This window comes from Haliotis rufescens, unplaced genomic scaffold (genome assembly GCF_023055435.1).
Source record: "Haliotis rufescens isolate VD_foot unplaced genomic scaffold, xgHalRufe1.0.p SCAF_4, whole genome shotgun sequence".
Taxonomy (NCBI): domain Eukaryota; kingdom Metazoa; phylum Mollusca; class Gastropoda; order Lepetellida; family Haliotidae; genus Haliotis; species Haliotis rufescens.
In genome coordinates this window covers 52,033,618-52,051,366 of record NW_025964112.1, presented here as the reverse complement: position 1 = coordinate 52,051,366, position 17,749 = coordinate 52,033,618, and the positions used below count along the sequence as shown (strand labels likewise).

Here is a 17,749-nt window from a genome sequence, read left to right as displayed (position 1 = left end):
TATTTCTTTTTCTTTTCCAGCTGCTTTTCAGTAGGGGCGGCGGGCCTTGAAACGAAAAATAAAAGATGTGTGGCCTAATTTGGCGCGCCGATCTTAAGTTCGGATCCTTGATTGACCGGATTCTGTTTCTGGGTGTGTCTGTTTAGAAACAATAATAGTAAAATAGCAAAGTCCAGTTCACACAGAAGCTAGTGATGACTTGAGTTCTATACTTGATGAATATGGGGAACGTGTGGTCCAGTCTTCTAAGGCGTCGTGATTCGCTGTGCAGAGTTGCATCCCTTGGGCATGCCAGAAACCTATGATTGTGGGTTTGAATCAAGGTTCGACCCAATTATGTTTCTAGGTTTGTCAAAACTATACCTGTGCTCGTGGGTTTCACCAAAGTGGTAAACGTCTGAGACCTGCATCACTTCGGGCTTTCCATCCACATTTAGCTTACACGCCGTCATTTAACTGGAATACTGTTATAAGCAGCTCTATACCCAACTCTCACTCACTCACTCACACAATGAATATGAATCAGTGACAGGGTCCAACTCAGGCTTACGTTGCGCTACATGTGCACACAGGCAGTTACCGAGGAGTCTTCTTTTCATAAATGCGTCTGGATGAAATCCCATTCGAGATTCGAGCCCACTTTATCATAGTAAGGCACCTTATCGTCAGTACACAAAATCAGCGATCTAACCCACACAGCCACAAAGACTTCCACAAAAATGAAAGACCGACAACTAGTGGGTTAGATCACATACTTTGTGTACCCCTCTGACAAGTGTAAATTTGCACGACCTCAACAGCCGAAACCTATGAAACGCCAATGCCTTTTTGAAAAAGGTCAAATGTAACATTTGGGATTTTAAAGTACAAATTCCAAAACCCTTCTGGCTGAAGTCCCACCCGGGATTCGAACCCACACTCTCAGAGTAAGGCATCCGCTCCCAGAACTCAAAGCTTTCGACAGTATATATTGACTGTGTGAAATATGTACATATATTAGTTTTCGACAAAGTTGTACATGTACATGTAGCATACAATGTAACCTGGATATGTCCTGAGCGTGATGGAATTGTTGATGTGTTGAAGAGTGACCCCTAATAATCAGGGTGCCATTGTTCCAAACAACCTTAACGCTACGACTACCGTACGTCTATGATAAGGTATGGGAATTACGATCACCCACCTTAGCGTTGACTGAAATCGCTTTGTACAACGGCACCAAGATCTTCACCAGAACTCCATTTGTGTCTAAGGGTGTATAGGTGATTACAAAAGAGAACAATCAACACTAAATTTCGAACCATTTATTCTATGTTATGTATAAAGAGCTTAATTCTTGGCCGCCCATCGAGAGGCAGATCGATCACCTGTTTAGCGTCCAACACCAGGAAAAGGAGGGATCGGGGGATTAAATCTGAAAAACATCGATACCCTGAGTATAATTTTTCTCTAAAGGTTCGCTTAATTGTAGAAGCTAGTGTTCAGTGAAGAGGCCTAAAATCTTCATACTCTCAGTAATGTCATATCTCTGTCAAATGATAGCCTCTTATTGAAAGCGCACATAAAAATGTATTTTCGTATTGGCTCTTGCTAATATATCCTTGTAGTAGAAAATATCTATATCTACGAGGGGTCGTGTAATCTATCTGACGTTAATTTAAAAAATATCAATACACTTTTGCCCTGTTAAAGCATTTACTAATAATCAGTGTGACATATTTGTCTTGGTATCGTGCATGCTCATAGTTTAAAAAATGAAATAAGGACAACATCTTGAACATAACAAAAAACGCAGGTAGAGAGGCCTAGTGGTTAAAGCGTTCGCACGTCATGCCGTAGACACGAGTTCGAATTTTTAAGACATAAATTCTATGTCTGAAGCGGGGGGCACGGATGGCCCAGTCGTCTAAGGCGCCGCTGTGCAGAATTGCGTCCCTTGGGCACGCCAGAAACCTATGATTGTGGGTTCGAATCCAGGTTCGACCCAATTATGTTTCTAGGTTTGCCAGCACCCTACCCGTGCTCGTTGGTTTCCCCGAAGTGGTAAACGTCTGAGACCTGCATCACTTCGGGCTTTCCTCCCACATTAAGCTGACACGCCGTGATATAACTGGAATAATGTTAAAAGCGGCGTTAAACCCAACTCACTCACTCACTCACTCACTATGTGTGAAGCCTTTTTCGGTGTGCCACCCCACAACCCACCCACCCCCACTCCCTTCTCCCCCAAAATGCTATGGCTGCAAACTGCGATGTAACACATTACATAGTCATTTACCATTTTCCTTCACCATGCAACAATTTGATATACAGATAAGGTCGTTGCTCACTTTCCCGTGATGTGGCTATAGTATTGCAGCTAGAAGAACGTATGAATCAGGCAGTTACACTTACGGTCGTTCACAGATGAACATGTCGTGATCGTAGCAGTCGTCGTCGTTCCATTTCAATTTATACGTGGACTCCAGTTCCAGGCAACGCTCTAATCCCTGGAAACTACCGTCTGGTTGTCCTGGGGACCAGTCTGTGTACGTCATACTGGCGTTGGAAAGCACAGACCAGCGCCAGGTTTTATCAAATGTATTGTCAGTCCCTCCCAACCACAGGTCGTAGCCGTAGAATGTATCTACAACATAGATCACATATTGTAGACATAGAATGTACGTACTGCGTATACCACAGGTCGTAGCCGTAGAATGTATCTACAACATAGATCACATATTGTAGACATAGAATGTACGTACTGCATATACCACAGGTCGTAGCCGTAGAATGTATCTACAACATAGATCACATATTGTAGACATAGAATGTACGTACTGCATATACCACAGGTCGTAGCCGTAGAATGTATCTATAACGTATACCACAGGTCGTATCCACATAATCTATCTATAACGTATACCACAGATCGTAGCCGTAGAATGTATGTACTACGTATACCACAGGTCGTAGCCGTAGAATGTATCTATAACGTATACCACAGGTCGTATCCACATAATCTATCTATAACGTATACCACAGATCGTAGCCGTAGAATGTATGTACTACGTATACCACAGGTCGTAGCCGTAGAATGTATCTATAACGTATACCACAGGTCGTATCCACAGAATCTATCTTTAACGTATACCACAGGTCGTATCCACAGAATCTATCTATAACGTATACCACAGATCGTAGCCGTAGAATGTATCTACAACATATACCACAGGTCGTAGCCGTAGAATGTATCTATAACGTGTACCACAGGTCGTATCAACAGAATCTATCATAAACGTATACCACAGGTCGTATCCACAGAATCTATATTTAACGTATACCACAGATCGTAGACATAGAATGTATGTACTACGTATACCAAAGGTCGTAGCCATAGAATGTATCTAAAACGTATACCACAGATCGTAGACATAGAATGTATGTACAACATATACCACAGGTCGTAGCCATAGAATGTATCTATAACGTGTACCACAGATCGTATCGACAGAATCTATCTATAACGAATACCACAGATCGCAGACATAGAATGTATGTACAGCGTATACCAAAGGTCGTAGCCATAGAATATGTCTATAACGTATACCACAGGTCGTACACATAGAATGTATGTAACTACATATATCACAGATCGTAGCCGTAGAATGTACCTATCACGCGTACAACATGTCGTAGACATAGAATGTATGTACTACGTATACCAAAGGTCGTAGTCGTAGAATGTATCTACAACGTATACAACAGATCGTAGTCGTAGAATGTGTCTATAACGTATACCAGAGATCGTAGCCGTAGAAAGTATCTACAACATATACCGCAGATCGTAGCCGTAGAATGTATGTACAACATATACCGCAGATCGTAGCCGTAGAATGTATCTATAACGTGTACCACAGATCGTATCCATAGAATCTATCGTTAACGTATACCACAGATTACAGACATAGAACCTATGTACTACTTATACAAAGGTCGTAGTCGTAGAATATGTCTATAACGAAAACCACAGATCGTAGAATGTATCTATAACACGTACCACAGGTCGTATCGACATAATGTATCCATAGAATGTTTGTACAGCGTCATCGTTGAATGTATCCATAACATATACCACAGATCGTAGCATGTATCTATAACGTGTACCACAGGTCGTAGCATGTAGTTATAACATATACCACAGATCGTAGCATGTTTCTATAACGTGTACCACAGATCGTAGCATGTATCTATAACATATACCACAGATCGTAGCATGTATCTATAGCGTGTACCACGGGTCGTAGCATGTATCTATAACATATACCACAGGTCGTAGCATGTATCTATAACATATACCACAGGTCGTAGCATGTATCTATAACGTGTACCACAGGTCGTAGCATGTAGTTATAACATATACCACAGATCGTAGCATGTTTCTATAACGTGTACCACAGATCGTAGCATGTATCTATAACATATACCACAGATCGTAGCATGTATCTATAACGTGTACCACAGGTCGTAGCATGTAGTTATAACATATACCACAGATCGTAGCATGTTTCTATAACGTGTACCACAGGTCGTAGCATGTATCTATAACATATACCACAGATCGTAGCATGTATCTATAGCGTGTACCACAGGTCGTAGCATGTATCTATAACATATACCACAGGTCGTAGCATGTATCTATAACATATACCACAGGTCGTAGCATGTATCTATAACGTGTACCACAGGTCGTAGCATGTAGTTATAACATATACCACAGATCGTAGCATGTTTCTATAACGTGTACCACAGATCGTAGCATGTATCTATAACATATACCACAGATCGTAGCATGTATCTATAGCGTGTACCACAGGTCGTAGCATGTATCTATAACATATACCACAGGTCGTAGCATGTATCTATAACGTGTACCACAGGTCGTAGCATGTATCTATAACATATACCACAGATCGTAGCATGTATCTATAACGTGTACCACAGGTCGTAGCATGTAGTTATAACATATACCACAGATCGTAGCATGTTTCTTTAACATATACCACAGATCGTAGCATGTATTTATAATGTGTACCACAGGTCGTAGCATGTATCTATAACATATACCACAGGTCGTAGCATGTATCTATAACATATACCACAGGTCGTAGCATGTATCTATAACATATACCACAGGTCGAAGCATGTATCTATAACGTGTACCACAGGTCGTAGCATGTATCTATAACATATACCAGAGGTCGTAGCATGTATCTATAACGTGTACCACAGATCGTAGCATGTATCTATAACGTGTACCACAGATCGTAGCATGTATCTATAACATATACCACAGATCGTAGCATGTATCTATAACATATACCACAGATCGTAGCATGTATCTATAACGTGTACCACAGATCGTAGCATGTATCTATAACATATACCACAGATCGTAGCATGTATCTATAACATATACCACAGATCGTAGCATGTATCTATAACATATACCACAGATCGTAGCATGTATCTATAACGTGTACCACAGGTCGTAGAATGTATTTATAACATATACCACAGGTCGTAGCATGTATCTATAACATATACCACAGATCGTAGCATGTATCTATAACATATACCACAGATCGTAGCATGTATCTATAACGTGTACCACAGGTCGTAGCATGTATCTATAACATATACCACAGGTCGTAGCATGTATCTATAACATATACCACAGATCGTAGCATGTATCTATAACATATACCACAGATCGTAGCATGTATCTATAACGTGTACCACAGGTCGTAGCATGTATCTATAACGTGTACCACAGGTCGTAACCGTAGAACGTATCTTTAACATATACCACAGGTTATACAGATCGTAGGAATAGAATGTATATATAACGTGTACCACAGGTCGTAACCGTAGAACGTATCTTTAACATATACCACAGGTTATACAGATCGCAGCAATAGAATGTATATATAACGTGTACCACAGGTCGTAGCCATAGAATATGTTTATAACGTACACCACGGGGCGTAGCCGTAGAATGTATCAACAACATTTCCACAGATCGTTTCCACAGATTGATGATGCAGGAGATGATGCACCTTGCGGACAAAGGCGACTTACCGTTGTAGAATAATGTACTCTTTCATTCTCGCGATTAAGTCACAGAGGTATGACGCCAAGCAACAAGGTATGACGTTAAATAATGATGTTGACGTACGAGTATGGATATTTAGGTAGTCCACGAGGAACGTGTTCTCCTCAGCTGTTTCTACCTCGGCCAGATGGGCTCCGTACTTGTTGAGGCAGAAGTCCTACAACAGCAATCACATGAGTGAGTGAGTGAGTGTGTATGGGAGCTTGAGTAAGTGAGTGAGTGAAACGCCTTGGTAACTTCGTGAACGTTTACAACTTTTGTTAAATCCACCGATCCGTGCATAGTGATGATATACGCAGAATCAAATTATCAAAAGGATTGGAGTGGCACTACCACATCCAGTACCACCGATAATACCATCAGGGCGAATCTGGGATTTTAACCAAGCACAACTAAAGGACGGTAAGCATCCAAGTACGGCTCCTTAAACCACGTAGCCACCCACCCGTCAAACCAGTGGTCGATAGTATCAGCAGTGTCGCGGGACTCCAGTGTACACATAAGTCATCGGGATTACCCTATTTGTTAAGTTGACGACATGCAGTCTTACGAGTGATAGGGGCGTATTCTAATCCTTGTCCCCAAGGAAAGCTTGAGAAGCAAAGTTACAATTCATCACACAAATAGGGCACGGGTGGCCCAGTCGTCTAAGGCGCAGCGACCCGCTGTGCAGAGTTGCGTCCTTTGGGCACGCCAGAAACCTATGATTTTCGGTTCACCGAAGTGGTACACGTCTGAGACCTGCATCACTTCGGGCTTTCCTCCCACATTAAGCTGACACGCCGCGATATAACTGTAATACTGTTAAAAGCGGCGTTAAACCCAACTCACTCACTCACTCACTCACTCACTCACTCACTCACTCACTCACTCATCACACAGATACCGATGTACAAACCTGAGCTTTGTCCCACGACATTTCTTCAGCAATGAAAGCGTAGCAGGAGTTGGCATTGCGGACAAATCCAAATGGACACACTGCTCCCACTGCAACAAACGGCGGAAGTGGCATGCAGAGAACTAAAGTATTAATAGAGACAGAGACAGAGACACAGAGAGAAAGAGGTTTGTATTTACAAAGACAAACATATAGCTTTGTTTGACATTTTAACTATTGCAATGTGTCATGCCAGTGGATAAGGCCCTGTTAAGCACGACGTTTTTGTAATGACCTCCAGGTGCTGATTTACGAGTTAAACCAACTTTGTTTTCAAGGCAAAGTTGGGTTACCTACAGATGTAACCATAGTAAATTGAATTTGCGACCGAACGTGCCGCGCGAGGTATGAAATGTTAAATTTAGCACGGTTAAATCTACAGGTAACCTACAGGTGACATACATGTCAATTGAACGTGAATGTATTGAGTGAAATGGCAGCGGTTTTGTTCACTGTTTGAGTGGATTGTTTCTGAATTAAGGAAACACATACGTAGCCCAAATCAGTAAATACGTATCTCAGTAAATGATTTTCTGGTCCATCACTTGATCGTCTGGTTTGTTTCCTTTAACGGCAATCGAAACAGGTTATTTTCTGGCGTTGACGTGTTTTATTTTATACATAACAGAGAATAGCGCTTTACATGCTCGAACATTGTATCAGTATCAGTATAACAGTAAACTACGTTTATAACAAACACGCATATAACGAACTGACGGATATAACGAACTTACTTTTTAGTCCTGACCATTTGTTATATATATGCTGTATGTATGCTTATAACGAACTACGGTTATTACGAACTAAAATTAGTGGTCCCCTCGAGTTCGTTATAACCGTAGTCTACTGTACTTTTCTCGCTTTACTAGTATACAAATTGATCAACAAATCTACTTCGTAAACCATCACGAAGTGGACAAACCCTAAAGTAGATTAGCTCTACAGACAGCTCTGATTTTAGAACAGGTGCGATTGTTTACAAACACGAGAAAGGTCCGGTCGCGTGATATGCATGTAATCAGTGGGAGCGGTGCAATGCCAAGTCATCAGTGAGCCGGAGTGTGAAATCTAAGGTGATTATTATGATTTGAAACCTATGATGGACCAATCGGGTGTTTACAGTGTAGTTTATCCCAACTTGCTCATTCACGTCAGATATAATCACGTGTGACAGACGTTGAACTATCAAACTATATAAGATAGATAGTGTTAGTGTTAAGATCATAAGAGAGGGTTAACTGGGCCTTGGTCCGCAAGAACCTGGCTGGATCATAGTATCCTATCGTGGAATACACTGACATACCAGCAACCTATACACGCATATACACAACGGAGTAGGATAGGTGAGTCAGCGAATAAGGTTTAACGCCGCTTTGAGCATATTTTCAATCATATCATAGACATAATATAATGAAAAACAATCTGTTGATCATCAACTTTTACAATCGTTTGACCCAAACTTACACCATGCTTGACGTATGCCAGAAAACACCATTTACACCTTCCAAAGCACAATTTGTATTTCTTACATTCGGCGGACATCTTGGATTTAGAAACAATGTTGAATAAAGAAAACTGCATTGCAGGGCGGAACGATACTAAAAAAAACATTGCACTACCATTGCGATAGTCGTACCAAGATAGAAATAGAATTGCAATAGTGTTTTAACTATTGAAAATGTTACAAAAGAAAAGGTCTCCTCGAAATTCATCTTTACGGTCTGCTGCACCATAGAAAACTTTTTCGGTGTTACGAGAGAGCCTTTCAACCACAAATCGACCTCAACGTCCCAAAAATGTTGGTTTCTCCGTGATTGCTCTTCAAACAAATCAAAATACGGATTACGTTTACAATCATCTTCTGAAACATGTGTCTAAATATGCCTCGTCAGTATACCTTCACGATGGACCTACCTGAGTGCACAGAGAATAGGATCGCCAGAAACAGAAGCATGTTGCTTTTACCTCCACTGTCAATACGTATATAATGAAAGCAATGGTGTTTCTACACGTACGTCGTGGTCAAACAAGCATGGGAAGTAAACACGTGTCAGTTATCTGACAGCTACTCCACGACACAGGTTATCTCCGACAATGGTTGAATATGGAAACATTTCGTGCATCATTTCTTTTAAAGTTTAAAGACTCTCTAGGTACATTTAGCAAGGTGGCACATAGTTTTTAAAGGCTGTCACGAAATTCCTGACTTTGGTATATTGTTCCAATGGATATATCGTTCTGTGCTCATATCAATACAGATGCCATTGCATTTAAATGTGACATAGGTCCTCGTCCTGATTATATAATCATTGGCTTCCATTAATGGGAACCTTCAATTTCAATTTTGAATGTGTTGTCATGTGAGAGAGCGTCAGTTGTGAGAGATAGTCAAGGTTGGTTTTTGACGTTTAGGTGGCCGGACCACTTGTCATCCGTTGTCCAGCCCGGATATTCACGTGTCTGTTCCATTGAGGACCCACTGGCTATAATACTTGGTTTCAAAAACACGCACGCACGCACGCACACACAAAATTATTATGAGGTTGTGATTGAGTAGGTGTATGGGAAATAATAACCTGAGGCAATAAGTCTGTTATGTGGCGATACGATTGTTAAAGGCAGTTCTGTTGATTGTAACTTGATCGAGGCGCTAATAAAATGCCAAGTTTGATAGTCCAGGAGTTTGATACTCCCACGGCGTGTAAATGAGCGATCTCCCTTGCGTTGTGTATAGTCCAGACTCCGTCACAACGCTTGATACTTTCGCTGGCATCCCGGTGTGTAGGGTTCCACTATGAGATGCTTTTGGCAGCGTTGTTCTGCGTTGTTCTGCGTTGTTCTGTACAAGCTCCGATGTGCGTTTTCTTGGCGTCTGGATTACCCTGCGTGGGAGCGAAAAGAGGGCGATTCGAAACCTTCCTTCTCCGACCGGACTTGCGTCTCATCTTCTTTTCCAGTGCGGGCGGGGTACCAAGCGGAAAACAACGACTTTTCTGCCGTTTCGAACATTGTTTCCTGTATTTAAGAGCGGGGCACGTGCCATTTAAGATATTCAACTGTGGCAAATACTTGACTTTCGTGAGTCCACCGACTTTTGTAAAAGCGCCTATTAGCTATTGCTGCTGGTACATATTTTGACTCGTTGTATAACATTATTTAACCAATTGTACTGCCTTTTATGATTGCATTCCTAAACTTGTGTGTTTCAACATTTTTGGTTACTTGTGCATTGATCTTGTGTGGTTATGTACTGATTTCACAATTTACCGATTTTGGGGTTAACCTTTGCGTTTCAAATTGGGAATCAATACGTAACAAGCTGTGACGAGTTACAGATTGAGGGACCACCCCTTGTATGTTTTCCTCTCTTGGGTTTTCGTTACCTTTTAACTAAATAACCACTTGGGCCTTTATTGTATAAAGAACATGCTCTTAAAGCGCAATACATGCAACTTATCATGATGGTCTTGGCCATCATATTAGTTACATGCTCAGTCCGTAGTATCGAATTAAAGTTTACAAACAGACTTAATAGCATTGGCTGACCGTTAGGGTGAAAGAGTTCTCGAGCGGAGGTTTTCTACGTCCGCGCGCTGCCGCCTCTCTCATATTTCAGCTTACTGCAACACTCTACTACACTCTTCAAAAACAGAAACGCTAAGACTAACTTTGAACAACTAAATGTGAATATTTCATTTGATAGACACTTAGCATGGCGATAGTCACATGTTCTGTAGGCATAATGGCAATACTGACTGTCCTGTCACAAGACACGTGCGTCCACGATGGGGGCGTTCATATCAGTATCTGGTGTGACCACCGTGTGCTGTCGTCACTGCTTTACCTGTTTTACCATCACCTGATTAAGGCTACGGAATCTGGCCTGTGGAATTCTCCTCCATTCTTCCTGCAACGCGTTGGCCAGTTGTGTTGGGGGTTTTAAATTTTAAACTTATTTTATTCAGATTGAAATGGATTGGGAACATGTCATCCAACTTTGAACTCCCTCTCCATGAAGTGCAAATTATGCAAGTTGTGCAAATTATGCAAGTTGTGCAAGTGTCTGTGGCGTATGTTGACGTTGACGTACGCGTCTGTAGAGTTCATCCCACGGATACTTTATCGGGTTCAGATCCGGGGGTTTGGAGGGCCGTGGCAAGACATTACGTTTGAATTATGAAGGAAGTCAACAGTGACAGGAGCTTTGTGTGCTGTAGCGTTGTCATGGTGACCCAACACACCCTGTCGCTTGATAATCGGAAGAAGGTGATGAAGTTGAAAATTTGGTCGATGTACCGATTTGCTGTCAGATTCCCCTGAACCACCACTAAGTCAGATCTCTGTGTGTAGGATATGGCTCCCCACACCATCACACCTCCGCCACTGAATCTGTCGACCTCTCGAACGCAGTTCGGTAGGCACGCTGTCTTCCATCTCGGCGTTGTAGAAGAAATCGTAATTTATCATTGAACCAGACTCGCCACCAGTTTCACAGAGTCCGTACCTGTACGGTGTTGCTCAATCGCATACGTTGTCGTCGATGCAAACGTCTCAATACAGCGACAAATACCGGTCTTCTTGGTCAAATTCACACCTCTCGCAGACGATTCCTGATTGTTTGTTCCGATACCCTCCTGAAACTAGGCACATGCCCTGCAGTCTCGGACGATCTTAATGTGATCTCCTAAACGAGATATGGTTAATTGAGACGGGTAAAGTGATCTCTTAAACGAGATATGGTGAATTGAGACGGGTAAAGTGATCCCATATGGTGAATTGAGACGGGTAAAGCGATCTCTTAAACGAGATATGGTAAATTGAGACGAGTAAAGCGATCCCTTAAACGAGATATGGTGAATTGAGACGGGTAAAGCGATCCCTTAAACGAGATATGGTGAATTGAGACGGGTAAAGTTATCCCATATGGTGATTTGAGACGAGTAAAGCGATCCCTTAAACGAGATATGGTGAATTGAGACGGGTAGAGATATCCCATATGGTGAATTGAGACGGGTAAAGCGATCCCATAAACGAGATATTGTGCTCTGGTGTACCTTGAAATGACGTGCAACTGCAGATTGGGACTCCCAAGCTTCAAGAAGTCATGTGGCGATGTTGCGATTGGCAGCATTCAATCTCGACATTTCCCCACTTCCAATAAGTCGACAAATGTATGGTAAAATATTGACTGCCGATTGACCTTTCATAGTCATTGTCACTGCAAATGATTGTCACGTGCATTCTGCTTTTCATTTCATTTCCGGGGCGGTCGGGTAGCCTAGTGGTTAAAGCGTTCGCTCGTCACGCCGAAGACCCGGGTTCGATTCCCGACATGGGTACAATGTGTGAAGCCCATTTCTGGCGTCCCGTGACTTACATCGTTCAATCAAACATATGGCATTTGTATTGAATGTTTCGTGATATTACAAAATCAACATGTCTGGGCTCAACAAAATATTAGACACTTTCAGAATATTAGTATGATCAGTAACAAAACATTGTACACATCCCACAACGTGAAAAATGGATATATTAATTAGGGGATACATTAGGGATACATTAACATATCATTCTTGACAAAGCCCGGGCACTTAAGGTGTATTTTTCTGAAACGACCTATGTGTGTGTCACCGTGCGTCGATAGGGCGCGTCGACTTTTCATGCTTAAACATACTGGTTAACCTCTTCGAGAGTCAATTCTTATATGCAACTGTGATGCACACTGACTCTGCAGGCTTCTTGTGGATAGGTTTGGCGTTCCTGATAATCGTGATAGTATTAGTGGTTATGATGGTGTCACTTGTGCCTCCTTTATAGGAAATATTCAAATGACAATATTTACAACATTGGAGAAGTGGTCATGCTTCAATCGTGTGCCTTTTTGTCAGTGTTACGGGCCTGTGGCGTATCGTGAGAGAAATTAGCAAACTGAAAGTGTTTTTATGCACGGACCAAAATATTTAGCCAAACAATAACTCTTGTAATATCGTTTTGTCCGCGTGGGTTTTGTTGGTTTAATGTTGCCTTACGACACTGGCCAGTATTCCGGATCTATGATTTTTTAACAATTAAATGTTATATTTCGGGATTACACTCTCTCTATCAAGTACAGATTCTAGTACTTTTGGGGTTGAGCCCTATTCGGGACTCGAACCCACATTCTCAGATTAAGGCACCTGATCGAGCATAACATGAGCATGAACGTCAGAATGTTTTTCGTCCATTAAATCAAAACTGGCCCAATTATCCAAGAAGACTGTTGTGAATTTTTGCCAGTCATACAAAAAAAACTAGACAAAGGAATCTGCATCAGACGCAATTATAAAAATCGAACTAGAACTGGTTAATTGTGTTGACAGTTCACCATTTCTATATGCTTTTAAGGCTCATAGTGAAATACAAACTACGGAAAGCAAACAGAAAGTCCATTTCCGTTCTTTGATAAATAAACACCGGTGTGTTAATCGAAGTTTGCACATTCTGTAATAGCTCGTGAACCTTTATGGTGTCTTACATCGCTTTCGACCGGTTAGATAACAAAGAATTTCTACGTTTTATAAAAATAGTATCAAACAAGAATGAGTTTAGTCTTCTCTATATAGAATTCTGACAACATCATCAGCATGTATTTTTGAATCACTATCACATTGTGATGGTACCAGGTGTTCGCGAAGAGGTGGTCGTATCATGCCTCACCGTTGGCACCATTCAAAACACATGCAAGGGCAAATCAAGTGTTCACCTGAACAAAAAACAGGGGAACGTAATTATGAAAAAGCCATCGCTTGGACCAAGAAGAGTCTGGCGATGCTCTATCTTATTTGATATCATATCCCACAGGACTCCACTAGTCAGTGATCATTGTTGGAGTGAGTTCAGAGAGAAGGGTACTCGCGTTTGGAGTGCCACAAGGATCTGTTCTTGGCCTAAACATTTTTACTATAAACATCCTTGACAGAATTGCAAGATCTCAAGATCTCAAGATCTCAAGATCTCAGATTTTGCCTGTATGCTGATTCTACACAGCTATATCTAGGATTCATACAAATGTCACCATCATCGGTAAGTGAGATATTCCAGAGAATCACAGCCTGCATTGTTGACTTCAAAAATTGGATGACGACAAACTTCCTCAAGATGATTGATCACAAAACAGAAATTTTGACTCTCAGTTCAAAACTAACGCGGCCCAAAATTCAACTTCCCAAAACAAGTGGTTGTTGTTGTTGTTGTTGTTTTGTTGTTTAACGCCGCACTCAGCAACATTCCAGCTATATGAGGGCGGTCTGCAAATAATCGAGTCTGGACCAGACAATCCAGTGATTGATATCATGAGCATCGATCCACGGAAACATAACCTTTGGCAGAGCTGGCGCTGCTCTATCGAATAATAAATAATTAATTAACTTATTAAGCAATTTCTGCTAAAGGAGTTTATTGTACGATTCCGAATATATCAGTAGCATGTGTTTATTAACCACTGTTAAATAGTGATGATACTTGGTGAATCCTGCCAAATTGGTGGCACTCATGACAAAGACATGCAAAGGCAAGTAAATTGGTCACCTAAAAACTTACGCGTCAAAAATGCCTCAAGTGAACATAGGGAATTGCATCGCAAACCATTTTTTGTCACTGATGCGTCAAATTTGGAAATATCCTGACATGTGTACCATAAAACCTTTTGAAGGCTTAACCGAGACCTTGAATGTTGTAACCCTGATTAAATAACTTTATGACGTATGACGCTTTATCTTAGTGCTTATTTTTTTTCGAGTGAAAAGGTGATTCTCTGCAAACCTACATTACTTAATATATCATATTGATATAATTTCTTTTACAAGTATATAAAAAGTTATTTTAACATGTGTATTGTACATACTTGTTTGTACACCATGATGACAAAAAAATTCAAGTAGACATATGTTGTCAGTGAACTGTTTTGAGGTATAAAGATTTATCGCAAAGTGGTGGCGGAGTTATATTGTTATGCCAAAGTGGAAACAAATAATCAAAAATGTATGCAACGTGACACTTATTGTTCTCTAATGGTGTATTGAACCTGAAACAACTAAACAATCAATTGCTAAAACAGTCTCATGATCAGTGGGAGTATGTTGTTTACACTGTATCGGAACAACGATCAATATTATTTTGCCAGCATCACGACATGAATGCATTAATGTAGCACTTTTATGACAAAAACGTATAACCCCCGTGAAGAGTAAGGGGTGTTTGAAAACAACGAATGATTACATTCACATTATTGTCAGGGTGTGTAGGCAAAAAATGAAGGTTTAAGATGACTTGATCAATAATGGGTCATGCCTCAACGACATACGGGAAGATGTTGCTATAAGTTAAGGTAGGGGATTTTTTTGTCACTGAGGAGTCAAATTTGGAAATGTCCTCACTTGTCTACCATAAAACATACTAATGTTAATGTAGGTATGTGAGTAACGACGGCAAGTGTGTCTTGCCACTGCAATTATTTTTGCACCTACACCTTTATATAAATAATTTCCTTAGACATTGGTGCCAATTGATTAGAAATAAACAAAACACGAAAATGTAAACATAGCATAAAAACATTTAAAAGACATCTTCCTGTTCACGCCAAACGAGAAAATATCAGAATGGTTAATGATATTTACATTCGCTATTCTTACTTATTGTGACTAGTATCCTTTGTGACCAGCTTTCTTTGTTCCAGCCTCGTATTAATTAAACCTGAACTTAATATCAGCTTATCAAAGGAATATGGCAATGGTTAGTGTTGAAAAGATAAGCAGACGGTTCTGGTATATGAAGCCCTTGGTTACCTGTAGATTTTCGATTTTTTAGCTAAATTCATTTGGAAGCGAAAACAGTTGTCGCAGTCTACGCTGGTTTTTGTCGTTTGAAATCGCTGATTGGCCAATCGATAGAAAACGTGTATAGCATTTTCGCGTATCCCTATTGACATCCAAGCAAAATATGTTTAAAACATATGTATTTTCTTGCTTGATAACGATGTTAGAACCTTCCCCGAAACGTCGCTCCTAATTGTAATAAATCCATAAATCTTATCCTTACAAATTTATAACACAGAATGTGTGAGACTGGATTGGTAAACAAGTAAAGACTTGTCAATAGTCAATAGCAGCAATGGTTGGGTCTTCCACAATTACATATATTGACGTGTCACCTGTAAAAAGTCCTATAATACCATCAATACCTTCCACAATATCATTTATATAAATAAGGAATAATAAAGGCTCCAATACTGATCCTTGTGATACTCCAGTCGTCACCGGCCTTACATTAGAACTGCAACCGTGTATAATTACCTTCTGAACTCTGTTTTCCAAATAGCTCTTGAACCATGTTAATAATTTCCCCTTGATGCCACATGAGTTAAGTTTGTTATGATCCCCTTGTGCCAAACTTTATCGGATTCTTTACGGATATCACAAAAAAGCTTTCATGTCCTTGCCGTTATCTACAGCTTGTGCTATAAAGTCGTAAAAATACGTTAATTGATTTGAAATTGAATAACCAGGCATTAACCCAGATTGTAAATTTGTCAACAGATTGTTATCTCTCAAAAACATTGACCACATACTGAAATAACTTGGCCATGCAGCTTGTCAATTCTACAGGTCTATAATCAGAAAAGTCATGTTCAAGACCTTTCTTATGGATACGAATAACTGATGCTCTCTTTCCAAACTGGAAAGGTTGAATTCTGGAGTGACAAAATTGAACAATTTTACCCGTATTGGTGCCAATTTTGTGGCAGTTAATTTAAGTTATCTGTTTCCTATCCCATCGGGCCCTGTTGCTTTAGTCGTGTCAACTGAACGTAGGATGTCCTCAATTTCCTTACAACTGAGTGTAATGTCACATAATTATAAGGGACTATCTATATTTTTAAAGATCAATAGGGTCTTTATCTGAACTATCAACTACTGCCTGGCCTACAAACAAGTCATTTAATAAATTTGCTACGTCTTGGGTGTCGTCGTACAATTTACTTTGAAAGTGTTCCTCCTTGGGACTCTTTAGATATTTTAAAAGCAAATGATATTGATGGGAGATACATGTATATTGTTATGTTTTAATGTCTTTTTGGAGATCAGCAATATAGTTAATAACAGTAAAAATAAACTTGTTTTCAACCTTATGTCGTGAAACACTTCTATATATTTTCAAGTTACTTGAGAGGGGGGCGTGGGGTAGCCTTGTGGTTAAAGCGTTCACTCGTCGCGTCACCTGGGTTCGATTCCTCACATGGGTTCAATGTGTGATCCCATTGCTGGTGTCTCCCGCCGTGATATTGCTGGGTTTTAGCTTAAAGCAGCGTAACAATCACTCATTTGAGAGAAGAACCATTCCGTGGGTTTGGGATACCATAGAATGTTTTCTTGGACAATCTGTGTCACACCCTTTGCCTTAACTCACTAGTGAGTGCATGATTTTCTTGAATGGCTCAGTAACCAATGACGGTGACAATGTCATGAATATAGATATAGATATGGCTGTGTATCAGCATATAGATATAGATATGGCTGTGTATCAGCATATCGATAAAATTATTCCAACTGTAACGTATTGGTCCACGAACAGATTCATGTGCAATGCAAACGTCAGTTCACTTCTATTTGAAATCTCTCAAT

The 17,749-nt window shown here is 40.5% G+C and overlaps 1 protein-coding gene across 1 annotated transcript; it reads right to left on the bottom strand.

Annotated features, from left to right (window-relative positions):
* Positions 1-1,289: 1,289 nt before the first annotated feature.
* On the bottom strand, positions 1,290-9,149 carry LOC124152702 (perlucin-like). Its single transcript, XM_046525738.2, has 5 exons — positions 9,006-9,149; positions 7,053-7,141; positions 6,218-6,311; positions 2,395-2,626; positions 1,290-1,414 (listed from the first exon to the last, which is right to left on the bottom strand). Exons 1-5 carry the CDS (start codon positions 9,043-9,045, stop codon positions 1,372-1,374), a joined length of 498 nt encoding a protein of 165 aa, XP_046381694.1. The 5' UTR covers positions 9,046-9,149; the 3' UTR covers positions 1,290-1,371.
* Between the last annotated feature and the right edge of the window lie 8,600 nt (positions 9,150-17,749).